Source organism: Vanellus vanellus (genome assembly GCF_965231255.1).
Source record: "Vanellus vanellus genome assembly, chromosome: Z".
NCBI classification, from domain to species: domain Eukaryota; kingdom Metazoa; phylum Chordata; class Aves; order Charadriiformes; family Charadriidae; genus Vanellus; species Vanellus vanellus.
Window position 1 is genome coordinate 62,381,009 of NC_138908.1, and position 12,865 is coordinate 62,393,873.

Genomic DNA, 12,865 nt, shown 5'->3' on the forward strand with positions numbered 1-12,865 from the left:
ATCTTATTTTCTACTTCAGTCAAGTGTGTCAAGCTTAAGTAAATACTCAGCTACTCATATGTGTGTGTATGCATGCTATATATACACATAAACACAATAATATTTTCGTATTTATATCTATATTTCTCCATATGGGTATATACATTAATTGTATGCAATTCTGTGCAAAAACACCAAAGAAATCTATTTACATGGGTCTTGCCTATTACAAACATGACTATTTTTTAATTTGTTTTTTCCAAGAATAGAAAATTGATTGGTTTTCTACGAATGATAAGCAGCCAATGACTGCAACACACACTACCAGCAGATATTTCTGTTGAATGAAAAAAGCTTCACATTCCAAATCAAGACAATATAAAGGCTCTGACGTATCTGGCATTTCTCTGTAATATATTTTTTCAGCTTTTTTCTTAAAACTAAGTCTTCAATATAACGCAAACAGTTTCCTACCAAGAGAGCCCACTACGGGAAAAGCAGAATACTAAACAAAGAAGTTAAGCTATATTCCATCAAACATTTCTCCATTTGCAATTCATCTTGGTAATAGAGATAGAACCTGGTAAATGCATATAGGACTTGAAGCAGGAGATTTCTCTTGCTCAATGCATAATTCATGTGCTCCGCCTGCAAAGTGTGTAAAATGAGAATTTCACACCGCAGCATGAGCCATGGAGCTGCAGAGAAAAGGCAGATGAAATCATATTTTGCTGTGCGAATTTTATTTCTTATCCTCCCAATATTTATACAAAACCATCATTGACAATCCAAATGCATTGACAGATCACCCACTGTTTCCATTGTGTTAGCACTTGAAAAAGAGATCAGGCAGAAAGAGAGACAATTTGTTTTTGTATATTTTTTAAATAGTGGATCAGGCTTTTAACAGCTGAGTGACTGTATTATACTTGTATAAGGAGGTCAACAGTAGCTGATTTTAAAATCCCACTGTAGAGACACCTACTTATATATGCATCATCCTCAAATCTGCATTTTAGCTCTACAGTATTTATGCTTACAGTATAATATGTATCTGAACACCTCAAACTATCCATATTTCAAAATGATATAAAACACTGCAGTACAAGAGAGTGACTTTTCTATTCACTGCAGCTCTATTACAGTGAACACAACAGCTTTTTCAAAACGATTCTTCAAGAAAAAAAACATGAAAACATTAATACGTTCAGGAAAAATAATCTGAAATTTCTGTAACCCATTTTAATGTTAGTAAATGCATGGATGTATGCAGAAATCACGCTCCCATAGGAGTGCAATCAAACCTTTTTAATTATGAAAATTCTGCTGAACATGGCAATGGTACCCAACAAAACATACAGAATGGTAAACACCACCCAAAATATCATTTATGTAACAGGTCGTAATGTGTGGCAAACTGAGAAACTATACAAATAGAGCCTACTAACTACTGCTCTTATTAATACATATTTCAGATTTTTTTTTCAGTTTTATTTAAAAGGAAAGGAAATCCTAATGAATCATCTCCCCGTGTAGACTGACCAAATTAAGAATACCCTGTAGTAGAATAATATAAGCAATGGCTTTTCCAACAGAAATCTATCAGAACAAAACCCTGCATTTCTGAGAGCCTGGCTGAAAGAGTCTGCTTGCAGGTTGGCCTGAAGTCAGGTAGGAAGCAGAAAAATTCCAAGATTTTCCTGGAAATAAAATAAACATGGGTAGTTCTTGACATAAGGGCTCTATACAAGACTTTATCTATAATGTTCTTTAAAGTTCGTTAACAATTGCTTTCTTTCCAGCTTGGAAGGGCTTGTAGAAATTACCATCAGTTAGCTCCACCTATCATCACAGGACCCAAAACAGGTGTCTCTCTCTCAAAAAAAAAAAAAAAAAAAAAAATCTATTAAGCTCGTTAGCATAACAATCACCTTTCACACAAAATACCAGTGATTCTTCCCCCCAGCCCTCATCCAATTATGCTTCTGAATATAACCAAATCTCAGAAACACCTCAAGTATAAATGCAGGCAGCCAACATGGCTTAGAAGGAAACTAACTTCATGGTCCTAGAGATTAATACAGAACATAGAGGATTGTTTCAATGTGCTGGATCCTTAAATTAACTTCCTCCCTGCCCCCTTCATATATGACCATTGCTGTTTACAGTCCATCAGCCATAGATGTTGCCCTTACACTAAATGTGCTAATTTCTTAGTGAAAAAGAATTTAAGGAACATAGACATTTAGCTTTTGTATAGTAAGCTCTATGCTATGTTTTCTTTTCAACAACCTCCTTGCTTCTTTTCTTGCTGCCATGCATATAAACCCATTGCTATTTATTTTAACTTTTTTTGTAATTTTTAAAAGCTTTGCAATTTTTCAGTTCTACCCTTTGACTCTGGTCAAGTCTTCTGCCAGTTGCTTATAAATACTTTTTGTTCCTAACACATTTCTTTTTAGGTGCTTCTTAATCAATTAAGACTTCAAAACCACTGCGAAATTCTTTCCCTTCTCTTAAAAACGAAGGGCTTGACAATTTTCCATTGATTTCAGCAAAAAAACCCAAGCTTCTTGGTTCTCGTATTCTTCTTCCGGTTCTCATATTATTCAGTATATTTGACTTCACACATTCTGGGCTGCTGTTTTAAAATACAAAAAGCTTCTTTATGCTAATAGTCCTCACATATCCTGCGAAAGAACCGGAACAGTTTAGACAACTGTAGTGAAAGAAATCATTAACAATGGCGCTGATATCCTGAGAAAAATGGACAAATACAGCAGAGAGAAGATGCCGTTGTTTGAATATGGTTTACTTTCTGGTGAAAAAACACTGTCCTAATATAAAAAGCTGCAAACTGTTTGAATTAATTCATATCCCATTTAGTGTTAGAGTTTATTCTGAGAGGACTAAGGTTACATTTGTTGTGCTACCATTTTTTGGCAAGATCCAGTTTGGCTTCTCTACTAGAAAAAACTTTGACATAGGTGCGTTACCCAGTGTGGTATTTGGGCAGAAAACAATGATCAAACCATGGAAACACAGCTCCATTTCTCTAACACTACAGTCCTGCTTCATCTTTTGTTCTACTTGGTAGAAGGAAACAGATTAAAAGTTAAGGTTACAACAAGGTTCTTAGATGGGACCTATAAAGTAACAGAACAAAGACCTTGTACAACATAAGTTCAAAATTTAGAGCAATAGAGAGCCTTACCTCCCCAATTAAAGAAAACACACACCGAAATAGCTTAATAAAATTACAGCCTTCCCTCTTAACTGTTCAAAACACATCTGTCCACCAGCTTCTACAATTGCATCAAAAGCAACAAACAATGTCTGCTTTGACTATTCAGCAACCTATACAGGAGTCCTGACTGAAATGTCTTGGCTTATTTTAAAATGCATCAGATACTATTTAATTTTCAAAACAATGTATCAGTTTTAAAATGAGAACTTCTGAGCTACAATTCTACCCTTCGAATTTTTAATAAAATATAGAGAAAGAAATGCACAGGAAATACTTGATAACACAAAAAAGAGTTTCAGAAATTCTTTTACTTTTCTACCTTAACAGATTTAGCATGAAGTTCCTCACTTATTTATTTTTAAATGAAAGGTAGGTAGAGAAACAGAAACCAATTCATGCTATTAGCTTTAGTGCTATAATGTTAGCTTGAGTATAAGGAACTTTCAACCTCTTTTTCTTCACTAAGGTAAGCAATTGAAACTTAACTGACACATGAATGGCTCTGTTGAACGTTTTTGCATCTTCACACATTTCCGAATCCAATTTAAAAAAAGACGTATTTGAAAGTTTGCTACTTCATAAATGTTGTAAGAAAGCTAATACAATTTGAAGTAACAGAACCCTTTATAAGCTTTATTCCTACGAAATGTAGACAGCAGTAAAAAGTTGATTACACATTAAGAATATTAATTCTACTAATCTATGTATATACCTCAAGTATAGGTGCATTAACTGCACTATTCTCAATTTTAACTGAAAATTTTAAAACCAAGCTAGTGGTTGTACTAGAATGTCTTCAAACTCTTAAGAAACAATGTACTAACATTTGTTTCTTGGTTTTGCTTCCTGTCAGACTCAGGTCCTACAGTAGTTATACTTTAAGATCCCATTTTAATATAATAATCATCCCAAATCAGGATATTATTTTTGCATACTACACACGTACTATGCTTTCAACAGTTCAACAGTAATCTAAAAAAATAATTAGGTTCTATTATTCTTCATCTATCTGGAGTAAAAATATAACAGAATTAAAAGCAAAATATGCTTTTTGTTATAAAATATTCTTACTTGCTTAAACTATCAAACTACTTTAGGATTACTCTTTTTATGAAAGGTCAAAAATTTTTTTCCTGAAATTATGTTTTTTTTAAACACCCATAAAACAACTGCCAATATCCATTCCCACAGAAAGAAACATGTATAGATGGTTAGATGCATCTTTTCATATTTTATATTTCATAGGGGTTTTTTTTTGAAAAACGTATTTTACCTTACTAGAGGTAGCACTTCGAGATTTTCCAGACTCAGAGTCACTTTTAGAGTCTGATTCTGACTTGGATGCTGAAGAACTTTCTGATGATGATGTGGACTCTGTATCAGAGCAGCTGGATGCACTTCTCTTTTTGGACATCCCCTTTACTTTCTTTTTATTGTCCTCTGAATCACTACATATTGAAAAAAAAAATTAAAAGACATGTAAAACTAACAAAGGAATCCGCTTAGGCATTATCCTACATTAATACTTCAAAGTTTTATTAAATGGGTTTTAAGTCAGTACTTCTTCATGATAAAAAAAATTAGCTAAGATGGTAGACATAGTATCCCATTTAAGGACAGACAAAATTTTTCTATCACATTACACAATAAATCATCACATATAATCTAAACCAGTGAAACAGCCAAACAAATGTGAACATATTAAATATTAAAAATATTATTTGCATACATCAAGCTTATGACATTTCAGAAAGAAATGCAGACACGCTTTTATATAAAGACACTTTCAACAATTCCACCTATGATTAACAGAATCTTGATGGTTGCAAAAATATCTAAGATCTTTTTGCAAAGTAATACTGCTTAAAAAAAAATAATCAATGCATTGAATTTATTCCTTTGTTAATACTTTACATCAAACCACCTAGAAATAAGACCTATAATATCTACAAATATTTTGACCCATTAAAGAGTTTATACAGAAGAGGTATTACATTCTGGCACCTCTGGTCATACTGAGTACCTTACAGATAATAGCCTTCAGAGACACTATTCTTCACAATAGTAAAGTTCACAAAAGTAAAGTTCTATTCACCCTCGCAATGTTGGATTATGTTGCTCTCTGCTAACAGATACTGAATATTATTAAGATCTGCCTTGTTTGCTTCTAGTAATACTACAACAACCAATTAGTAGATTGCCCTTTTGTCCTGGGGGAATTACAACCTAGAAATATTGCAGGAAATGAATATTGTTTTCTAATAGTTATCACGTAGCAGGTAAATTAGTATTGCATATAGAAAAAAAATCCTTCTGCTCTTGGATCTGCAACAATTTTATACTTCTAAATAAGGTGTTCCATACATCACCTGATTCAGCTTCCTCCCCAACAGAAAGTGGTTACTGAAATGCTTGAAGGGTAACAAGGTCAACAATAATTAAACAAATCCAGACCACTCAACTATTAAGAGTCCCTCTGGACTCAAATTAAGTCGTTATACATTTTTGCTTAGCTTTAGGAGCAGTACAAAAGAAGGTACTACACTGCATTACTGTTTAAGATGGCAATGTTTGTGAAAGGGAAAAATACAGAGAAGGGGAATTGAAAAATCTAACGTGACAGAAAGGAAAATAGTTAGGGCAATGCCTTCCTCCTCCCAACAACTTCTCAGGACTAAATTGCTTAAACAAAATTTAATCAAATTTACTAAAAATCAATATTAACATTTAAGCCATGCTAATAATGCCAACCCATGTAACTGAAGTTGAAATCAACCCCCCAAATTTTGGTCAAAAGCATTTTTTTCTGAAAGCAGCAAAGTTGAAGCTTGCAAAGCTAAAAATGAAACAAGGGTACACTTCATAAAAACAGTCTAATGTAGCATATCTGATTGTTAAAATCATGGTGAAAAAAATAGGTACTATCAAAATTACATTTCAACATGACAACATTTAAAAACTTGTTTGAGGTCAATGAGCTAAACAAACATTCAGTAGCGTATACTGTTTAAAGTTCTTCCTCATGATGTATAACACAGGTACTGACAAAATTATCTACATTTCCTTCATTGCCATTAAACAGAAGCTGGAGTTGCATCAACAAATAATTGTGAACCCATTATATAAATGAAGTAAGTTGTTTTTCAACAATTTATCTTTAGCTTATCTTTAAAACTAGATATGAAGATTAAAAATGTTACTTTATTGTACATCAGCCAGTTTTGATGGGTAATCATTGTTTACCTTACTGCTTAAAATTTCAGATGTTATTCTAATGAAAAGAATTTAGTGGTAACTAGCTTTTTAACTTTGTGATGATGAAAAGCCTGTATTAATTTAACCTACAGATTTCATTTGTTCTGAACAGGAAAAACAATATAAATCACTTTTAAAATCATTAAATCCTGACTTAAATTAATAAAGTCATAATTAGGGCATTATGCTGTGTTTGTTATGGAAGTGGCAAGGCGAGCTGCTTTAATTACTGTCTGTAATAAAAGGAGCAGAGTGCGTACTGCGCCCCAATCAGCGCTGTCAGCCACGACTGAGCTGAGCTGCAAACTCATCAAGTGAGCTGGCAGCAGACTACAGAGTAAAGGGCGATCATGTCTGCAGAGGCCACTTGCTGACAGCAGTGGAAGAAACAGATTCATACAATCCAAGGTATTAGCCCCAATTACTCAAAATTTTAATGATACTTTAATACATGATAATGCTGTTGATAATGGGCAATCTTAAAAAGCGCTAACACTTAAATATCTTATGACCGTTTCCCTTCACAGCCCTTGCCTCTAATATTTGGATCATAATCTTTTTAATAAAACATTATTTAGAAAAATCAATTGTCTTAGTTACATAATGGCAAAGTGTTGAAGGACTTAATTTTAGCTCTCAGCAAAATTGCTGCAAAAGGTAATTAAGTGTTTCACACAACTGTTTGATCACTTATTCAGCCTCCCAAGGTTACATCAATTTTCAAAAAGCCACCCAAGATTTTACTGAAGTCAGAAATTAATTCCAAACATAAGAGTAGTCTGATTAATGAAAATATGAACCCAGTTCATACACTGAATATTACTGACATATATTGAAACAGGAGACATCACTCCTGGGCCAATACACCCCAAAAAAGCCTAATTAAAGGCTCAGCAGACTGTTTACAGAAGAGTGCTTTAACAGCTAGTGTCACAAAAAAATAAAAACCATACAAATATATACCTACCTTTCATCAGTAGCTCTAGGTGTTTTCTTTGCAGTACTTTCTTTGCTGCCTGATTCACTGTCACTTGATTCTTCACTGGAAGAGGAACTCCCACTACTCTCATCACTGCTGCCTTCCTCCTTATCTTCCTTCTCACTTTCACTGCCAGACTCACTGTCTGAAATAAAAACAACTCTTACAACTTTTTCTAAGTAACTTACATAATTAGTATTTTAGGAATTCAAATTTCTTAAAAATAAAACAATGTTTTATTATTGTAAGATCCAATTGCAAGCTTTAACATTATTTACTCTGTATCAAAAGCAAGCAAGAAAATCACTTTCCCCTAATGTTTACAAAAATTTGTTGGTTAAAGGTCTGTCCTCGTCAGCCTACAGTATTATACTTTATCAAATTAGAAAGTCCCGTAATAAATCAATCGCATGTGGATTCCTCAAAATTACATAACCCTATCGGGAGTTGGAGATGACCTCAAATTCTTAAATCTACACATTCACTTAACTGCAAGATTATCTTTTCAACCAATTGTTTAATTAGATAATCTGTTCTTGAATACTGATAGTGATGATGATTGAATCACTGACTTAAACAAATTATTCATCCTCTAATTAATCATATAGTTACCAAATATTCAAATATCTGAAGTGAATATATTCTTTTCTTGCTTCAGAGATCATTAGTTTCAATGATACAATTTTTAAGCACTTCTGCATATTTCCTCAGTTTAGGAATGACAGGGGAGAAGTTCCATGTTCAGATTTTTAGATGGCCCTCTTCCATTCAACTAGATGCTGATAATTCTTTAAAGCCTCTAATGCTAAACATTTTCTGTGTCTAAATTCCGGACCTGGGAGAACAATGTTCTTCCCTACATCTGAACTATATTAACATCCACTGAAACCGCTGTTTTGGGGAACTGCCTATGTAGCATTAAACTGGTCAAAAGAACCTTTGCTCACTGAATTTGATAGGCAGCTGTCAGTTATCTTCTCCAATATCACCCCCATTATAATAAATAGAAAATGTCGTGTAGAACTTGAAAGCAATACTATTACACAGTTTACTGAATAAACCCCATGAAACACTACACAGTTAAATAAGTTTGGCCATTTATCAACACAGCAGCACATACTACCAAAAAAGTACTTCACCAACAGCAAACGCCAAAAAAACATTCAAGACTTACGGTTCCCAACAATGAAGCATATAAGCACTCTTCCCCCAAAAGTTAGGTGCCTTTAGTTTTAATTGGAATTACAAACTCTCACTACTCCTACTAGACGCAAAGCAGGATGAAAATAGCATGCCAGCTTTTTTAACTGGGAAACAAAGCAAAGTCTAACTCATTTAATAAACACACAAGCCATATCTGTACAACAGGCAGTTACTGCACAGCTGAAGTGAATGTAAAATTTTCCCCTGATTTCCTGATTTTATACATAGCTCTGGCTTTTTTTGATTTTTTTTCCAATTATTTTTAAGTAGTGTCCAGTTCTGAACATCCCGTTCTCCAGGCAGCAGAGATGCAAGTTGCTTTTCAAACAGCTACCTGATGCACTGGTACTGGCAGACTCCTCTTCCTCCTCTTCTGATTCAGAGTAGAACTTTTCAGCAGGTTTCTCTTTCCTTGTCTTACCTAGGATTCCAGGCCTTTCCTTTGCCTATAAATAAATTTCAACTGAAGTTTACTTTTACAACAAACGATACAAAAATATAGAAACAACACAGCAAAGAAAAACACTCGCAGTAGTAGTATTAAGCAGTTTCTAAATAAATCCTCTAAGCAAGTCAAGAGAAACTATTAAACTTCTCTGACTTGACACAATTAAGAGAACAAAAAGTTTTGTACACACCTATAAAAGGTGAGATATGTCTATTAGAGAGTCTAGAAAAAGATTTACTAAGGCAGATTAAAAGCATCAGTAACCATAAATAAATTTCTATGCCAAAAGAACTTGAAGTCTGAGAGTTTTATCTCTAGATCCAGCTGAATTTAGCCTATGACTAGAATGAAGGGTAAATATGGCTAGTTACTACCTTTATCATCCAGCTGAATTTAGCCTATGACTAGAATGAAGGGTAAATATGGCTAGTTACCACCTTTATCATCCCAAATTTTAAAGGGGAAAACAGATGTGGACCCAGTAGGCAGCAGAAGTTCCAGCAGCCACACAGAAATTATATTTCACTTCCTTTGTAATTTTCCAAATAAAAGTAATTCTTACCACAAAGAAGACACCAGAAGGTGGCAAGACTTTGGCCAGACTTTTATCTTTCCATATCCCCCTATACTACTAGAGAAGCAGAAAACTCAGGCCAGGAAAAAAAAACAAATAGGCAGACAACTATATTGAGTGATACATGTCTGCCTCAGTGACTGGTCCGATCTGGAACAAGACTAACTTTTGAAAGAGGTCTACCAGTAATCTGCAACAGTGTATGGCCTTAGAGACACACTGGCTCCCTCTTAAACACCAAAAGCTGCTAAAGCTTTGTAATGCTCCACCCAGCAACTGGCATTTAAAAAATTCGATATTCTTTTTGATATAAATGACAATTTAATTGTGAATTGCAGCTTAACAACTCTGCTTCACTCACATACACTGTGTAGGCACATGCTGCATTAGAGGAACTACAAAATTAATGACGAGACACTCTACAAAGAAAATACTTGCAAAAAAAACCAAAACATGGGGAAAGGAAAGAAAATACTTGCAAAAAAAAAACCCCAAACCCATGGGGAAAGGATTTTCATGTTTGTTTTGAAGTTTAAATGGTTGGAGGGAGACGTTTTCTATTATGTTGTAGATGGATGTTACTACATTTGATCAATTTCCTGCAATACTTTTTGGTTTTACAGACAAAGGTGCCTCCACACATTCTTTCATGCCAAGCCTATCATTTATAATCCCCTGCTCAAGCTGATTGCCTTCAGATTCTTCCCATAAAAGCTTTCAGACCTTTGTACACTAATACCTTTTCCTGAAATGCATATTAGCAGACAGACAAGTAATATTAAAGTACTAAGGAGAAATGCTTGTTCTACCACATTGCTGTTCACTTGCTTATGCAAGTCATACTTATTTTTTATAATTTTCTCTACCTATTCTATGCTTAACATCTTTTATGCAAAATAATTCGTGTGCAGTTTACTGTAGAAGTTGGCCCATGACAATGACCATGTGCTTTTCTGGGTATACCTGTTACAACGACATACCTCTGGGAGCACCATCAGCGCACTGTATTCCAATACATTTATATTTCTGTTACTGTTCAATAGCTTTAACTGACATTTAGTAGGACTCTGGTACCTGATGCATACATAACAGCTCTGGTACCAGAATATGACTTTGCTTCAGAGTTCACAATCCAGTAACAAAAAGCTATTGGTAGTAGAAGACCAGCCTTGTAATGTCAACAAATGACTAGTGCATGAACAGATGACATTTTCCTATTATAAACTTTTCTAACTCTCCAGATGATCTGAAATGTAAACCCTGGTCTCTTCTAAACTTTGCACTTCGAAACATACATAATTTTTTCCCCTGCCACTTGCCTTTTGTTTATATTACCTATTTTCTTCTGTTTAGATCTTGATGCATACATGAATAAAACTCTGCTCACCTCTTTGGTAGTCCAGCTACACTCATCATTATCAGCAATTAACATACTGCAGCACAGCAAATACAAGAGGTATGAAATCAAAAGTGAGGTGGAGAGGATAAAAGCCCATTTAATCCACAAGAGAAGCAGAAGTGGTCTATAGTTGATTTACTTTTCTCATTGAAAAGAAAGGAGAAAGCACCATTCAAGTTTCCAAATGTTCCATTTCCAAGCTAAAATAAGCAACATGCATGTTCATATGCATCAACATTTTTCAGTACAGCATACAGATAATATTTAAATACTTGTGTTTTAGGTTAACATTCTATATTGATGAGTGCCTTCAGCGAAGTTACTTTTAATGATGCTGACATACCAACTCAGCTACATCGATGTTTCGGACAGAGGGGTCAGGCGCCACCTCTGGCCAGTCGGACAGCTCCAGGTAGCCAGTGGCTCGGCTGTTCAGCGTGTGAGACAAGGTTCCAAGCTGGAAATGATCCCGATCTATTAAAAAAAAAAAAGGGGGGGGGTGGGGGGGAATACACAAACACCATGAGCTCTACCACAAAGAGCAATCTTAATAAGGGCTAAAGGTAATTGCCATTATATTACCTCAAATGTCATGGAATAAATATAAACTAGGAAGCTCTTCATAGGTCAAAAAACTGATTTCAGTCCATAGATTACAATAATCTCCCCCATAATGGTCAATAAAAAAGCTAATCAGTCAGTGTGTTTAGAGGTGTTGCTCTGAAATGTAGCTTCTCTAAAAATTACTTTACTGTGAATATTAAGAATGACAGCACAGTTAAACAATCCATATACATGTCTTGGCACAAACACATCCAGAATTTTAATAGTTTTTCTTCAAAATGGAGCTCCTTTTAGAGATTCAAAACTGGGACTAAGTAAGTATGAAAATTAAAACTACAAATAGTGACAATAACAGAGCATTTTTAATTAAGATAACCAGATAACCTTTTAATTTGAGAAGACAGACAATGGTTCTTACTTGTAAAAAGACAGGGAAAACGCACACGGAAAATTATGACTTTGGAGAAAAATAATAAAAACCTAATCTATTGAGATTCAATTTATTTCAGATTCAGAAAACATTTGCAATACTCACATTAGCAATCTTCTATTAAAGTCCAGATAAAAGACTAGAGCTATTTTCCTAAATTGAAGAATAGTTTTTCTCAAAAGACACCCCTTCTGTAATTTAAATCAAATTCAAAATCCACATAAATAGAAATGGATCAGTTTGTTGGGTTTATCATCAGAGAAATGCACTGTTTGCACCACGCAAACCTTGCTTGCTGAAAAACAAGTAAGCAGAGCGAGTACCCTTGCATATTAATCATTTGTATTTGCTAAGTGACACAATTTGTGAGCATATTTGAAATAGAATAGGCTGCCACATTCCTTTACACAATGAACATTTACCAAATGATTTTGGCAGTTGTACCTTTAAAAGGAGACTCAAGCAATGGGGCAGGTTTCTGTGCCAGAAATATTTTTTTGGCATATTTGCTTAAAGCTCCACTCCTCTCATTCGGAACAATAAGCTGCCTAATAAATCTTGTACGGTCTCTGATGTCGTAGCTTTGATCATACTTGCCGAGATTTAATACGTACTGGGTAAGCAATTTTGTCTGTGGAAAAAAACAGGACAAGAACAGAATACAAGTTATTTATGATTATTGATAACTCTGGATAAACATATTTAAAGAGGTAATAAAAATGAATGGTTATGTCAAACAAATGTTGTTCCACAGGGAATATGCATTTCTAAAGCTGCAAATGGAATT

At 34.3% G+C, this 12,865-nt stretch overlaps 1 protein-coding gene across 1 annotated transcript in view; it reads right to left on the bottom strand.

The window, feature by feature from the left end:
- The window catches only part of AP3B1 (adaptor related protein complex 3 subunit beta 1), a 165,135-nt gene that overhangs the window by 58,690 nt on the left and 93,580 nt on the right, over positions 1-12,865 (bottom strand). Inside the window, exons 16-20 of the mRNA XM_082497703.1 lie at positions 12,523-12,709; positions 11,428-11,558; positions 8,998-9,109; positions 7,449-7,605; positions 4,500-4,674 (exon numbers count right to left, since the gene is read on the bottom strand). Of these exons, the coding sequence (XP_082353829.1) occupies positions 4,500-4,674; positions 7,449-7,605; positions 8,998-9,109; positions 11,428-11,558; positions 12,523-12,709 (762 nt within the window). The remainder of the gene's footprint in view (positions 1-4,499; positions 4,675-7,448; positions 7,606-8,997; positions 9,110-11,427; positions 11,559-12,522; positions 12,710-12,865) is intronic.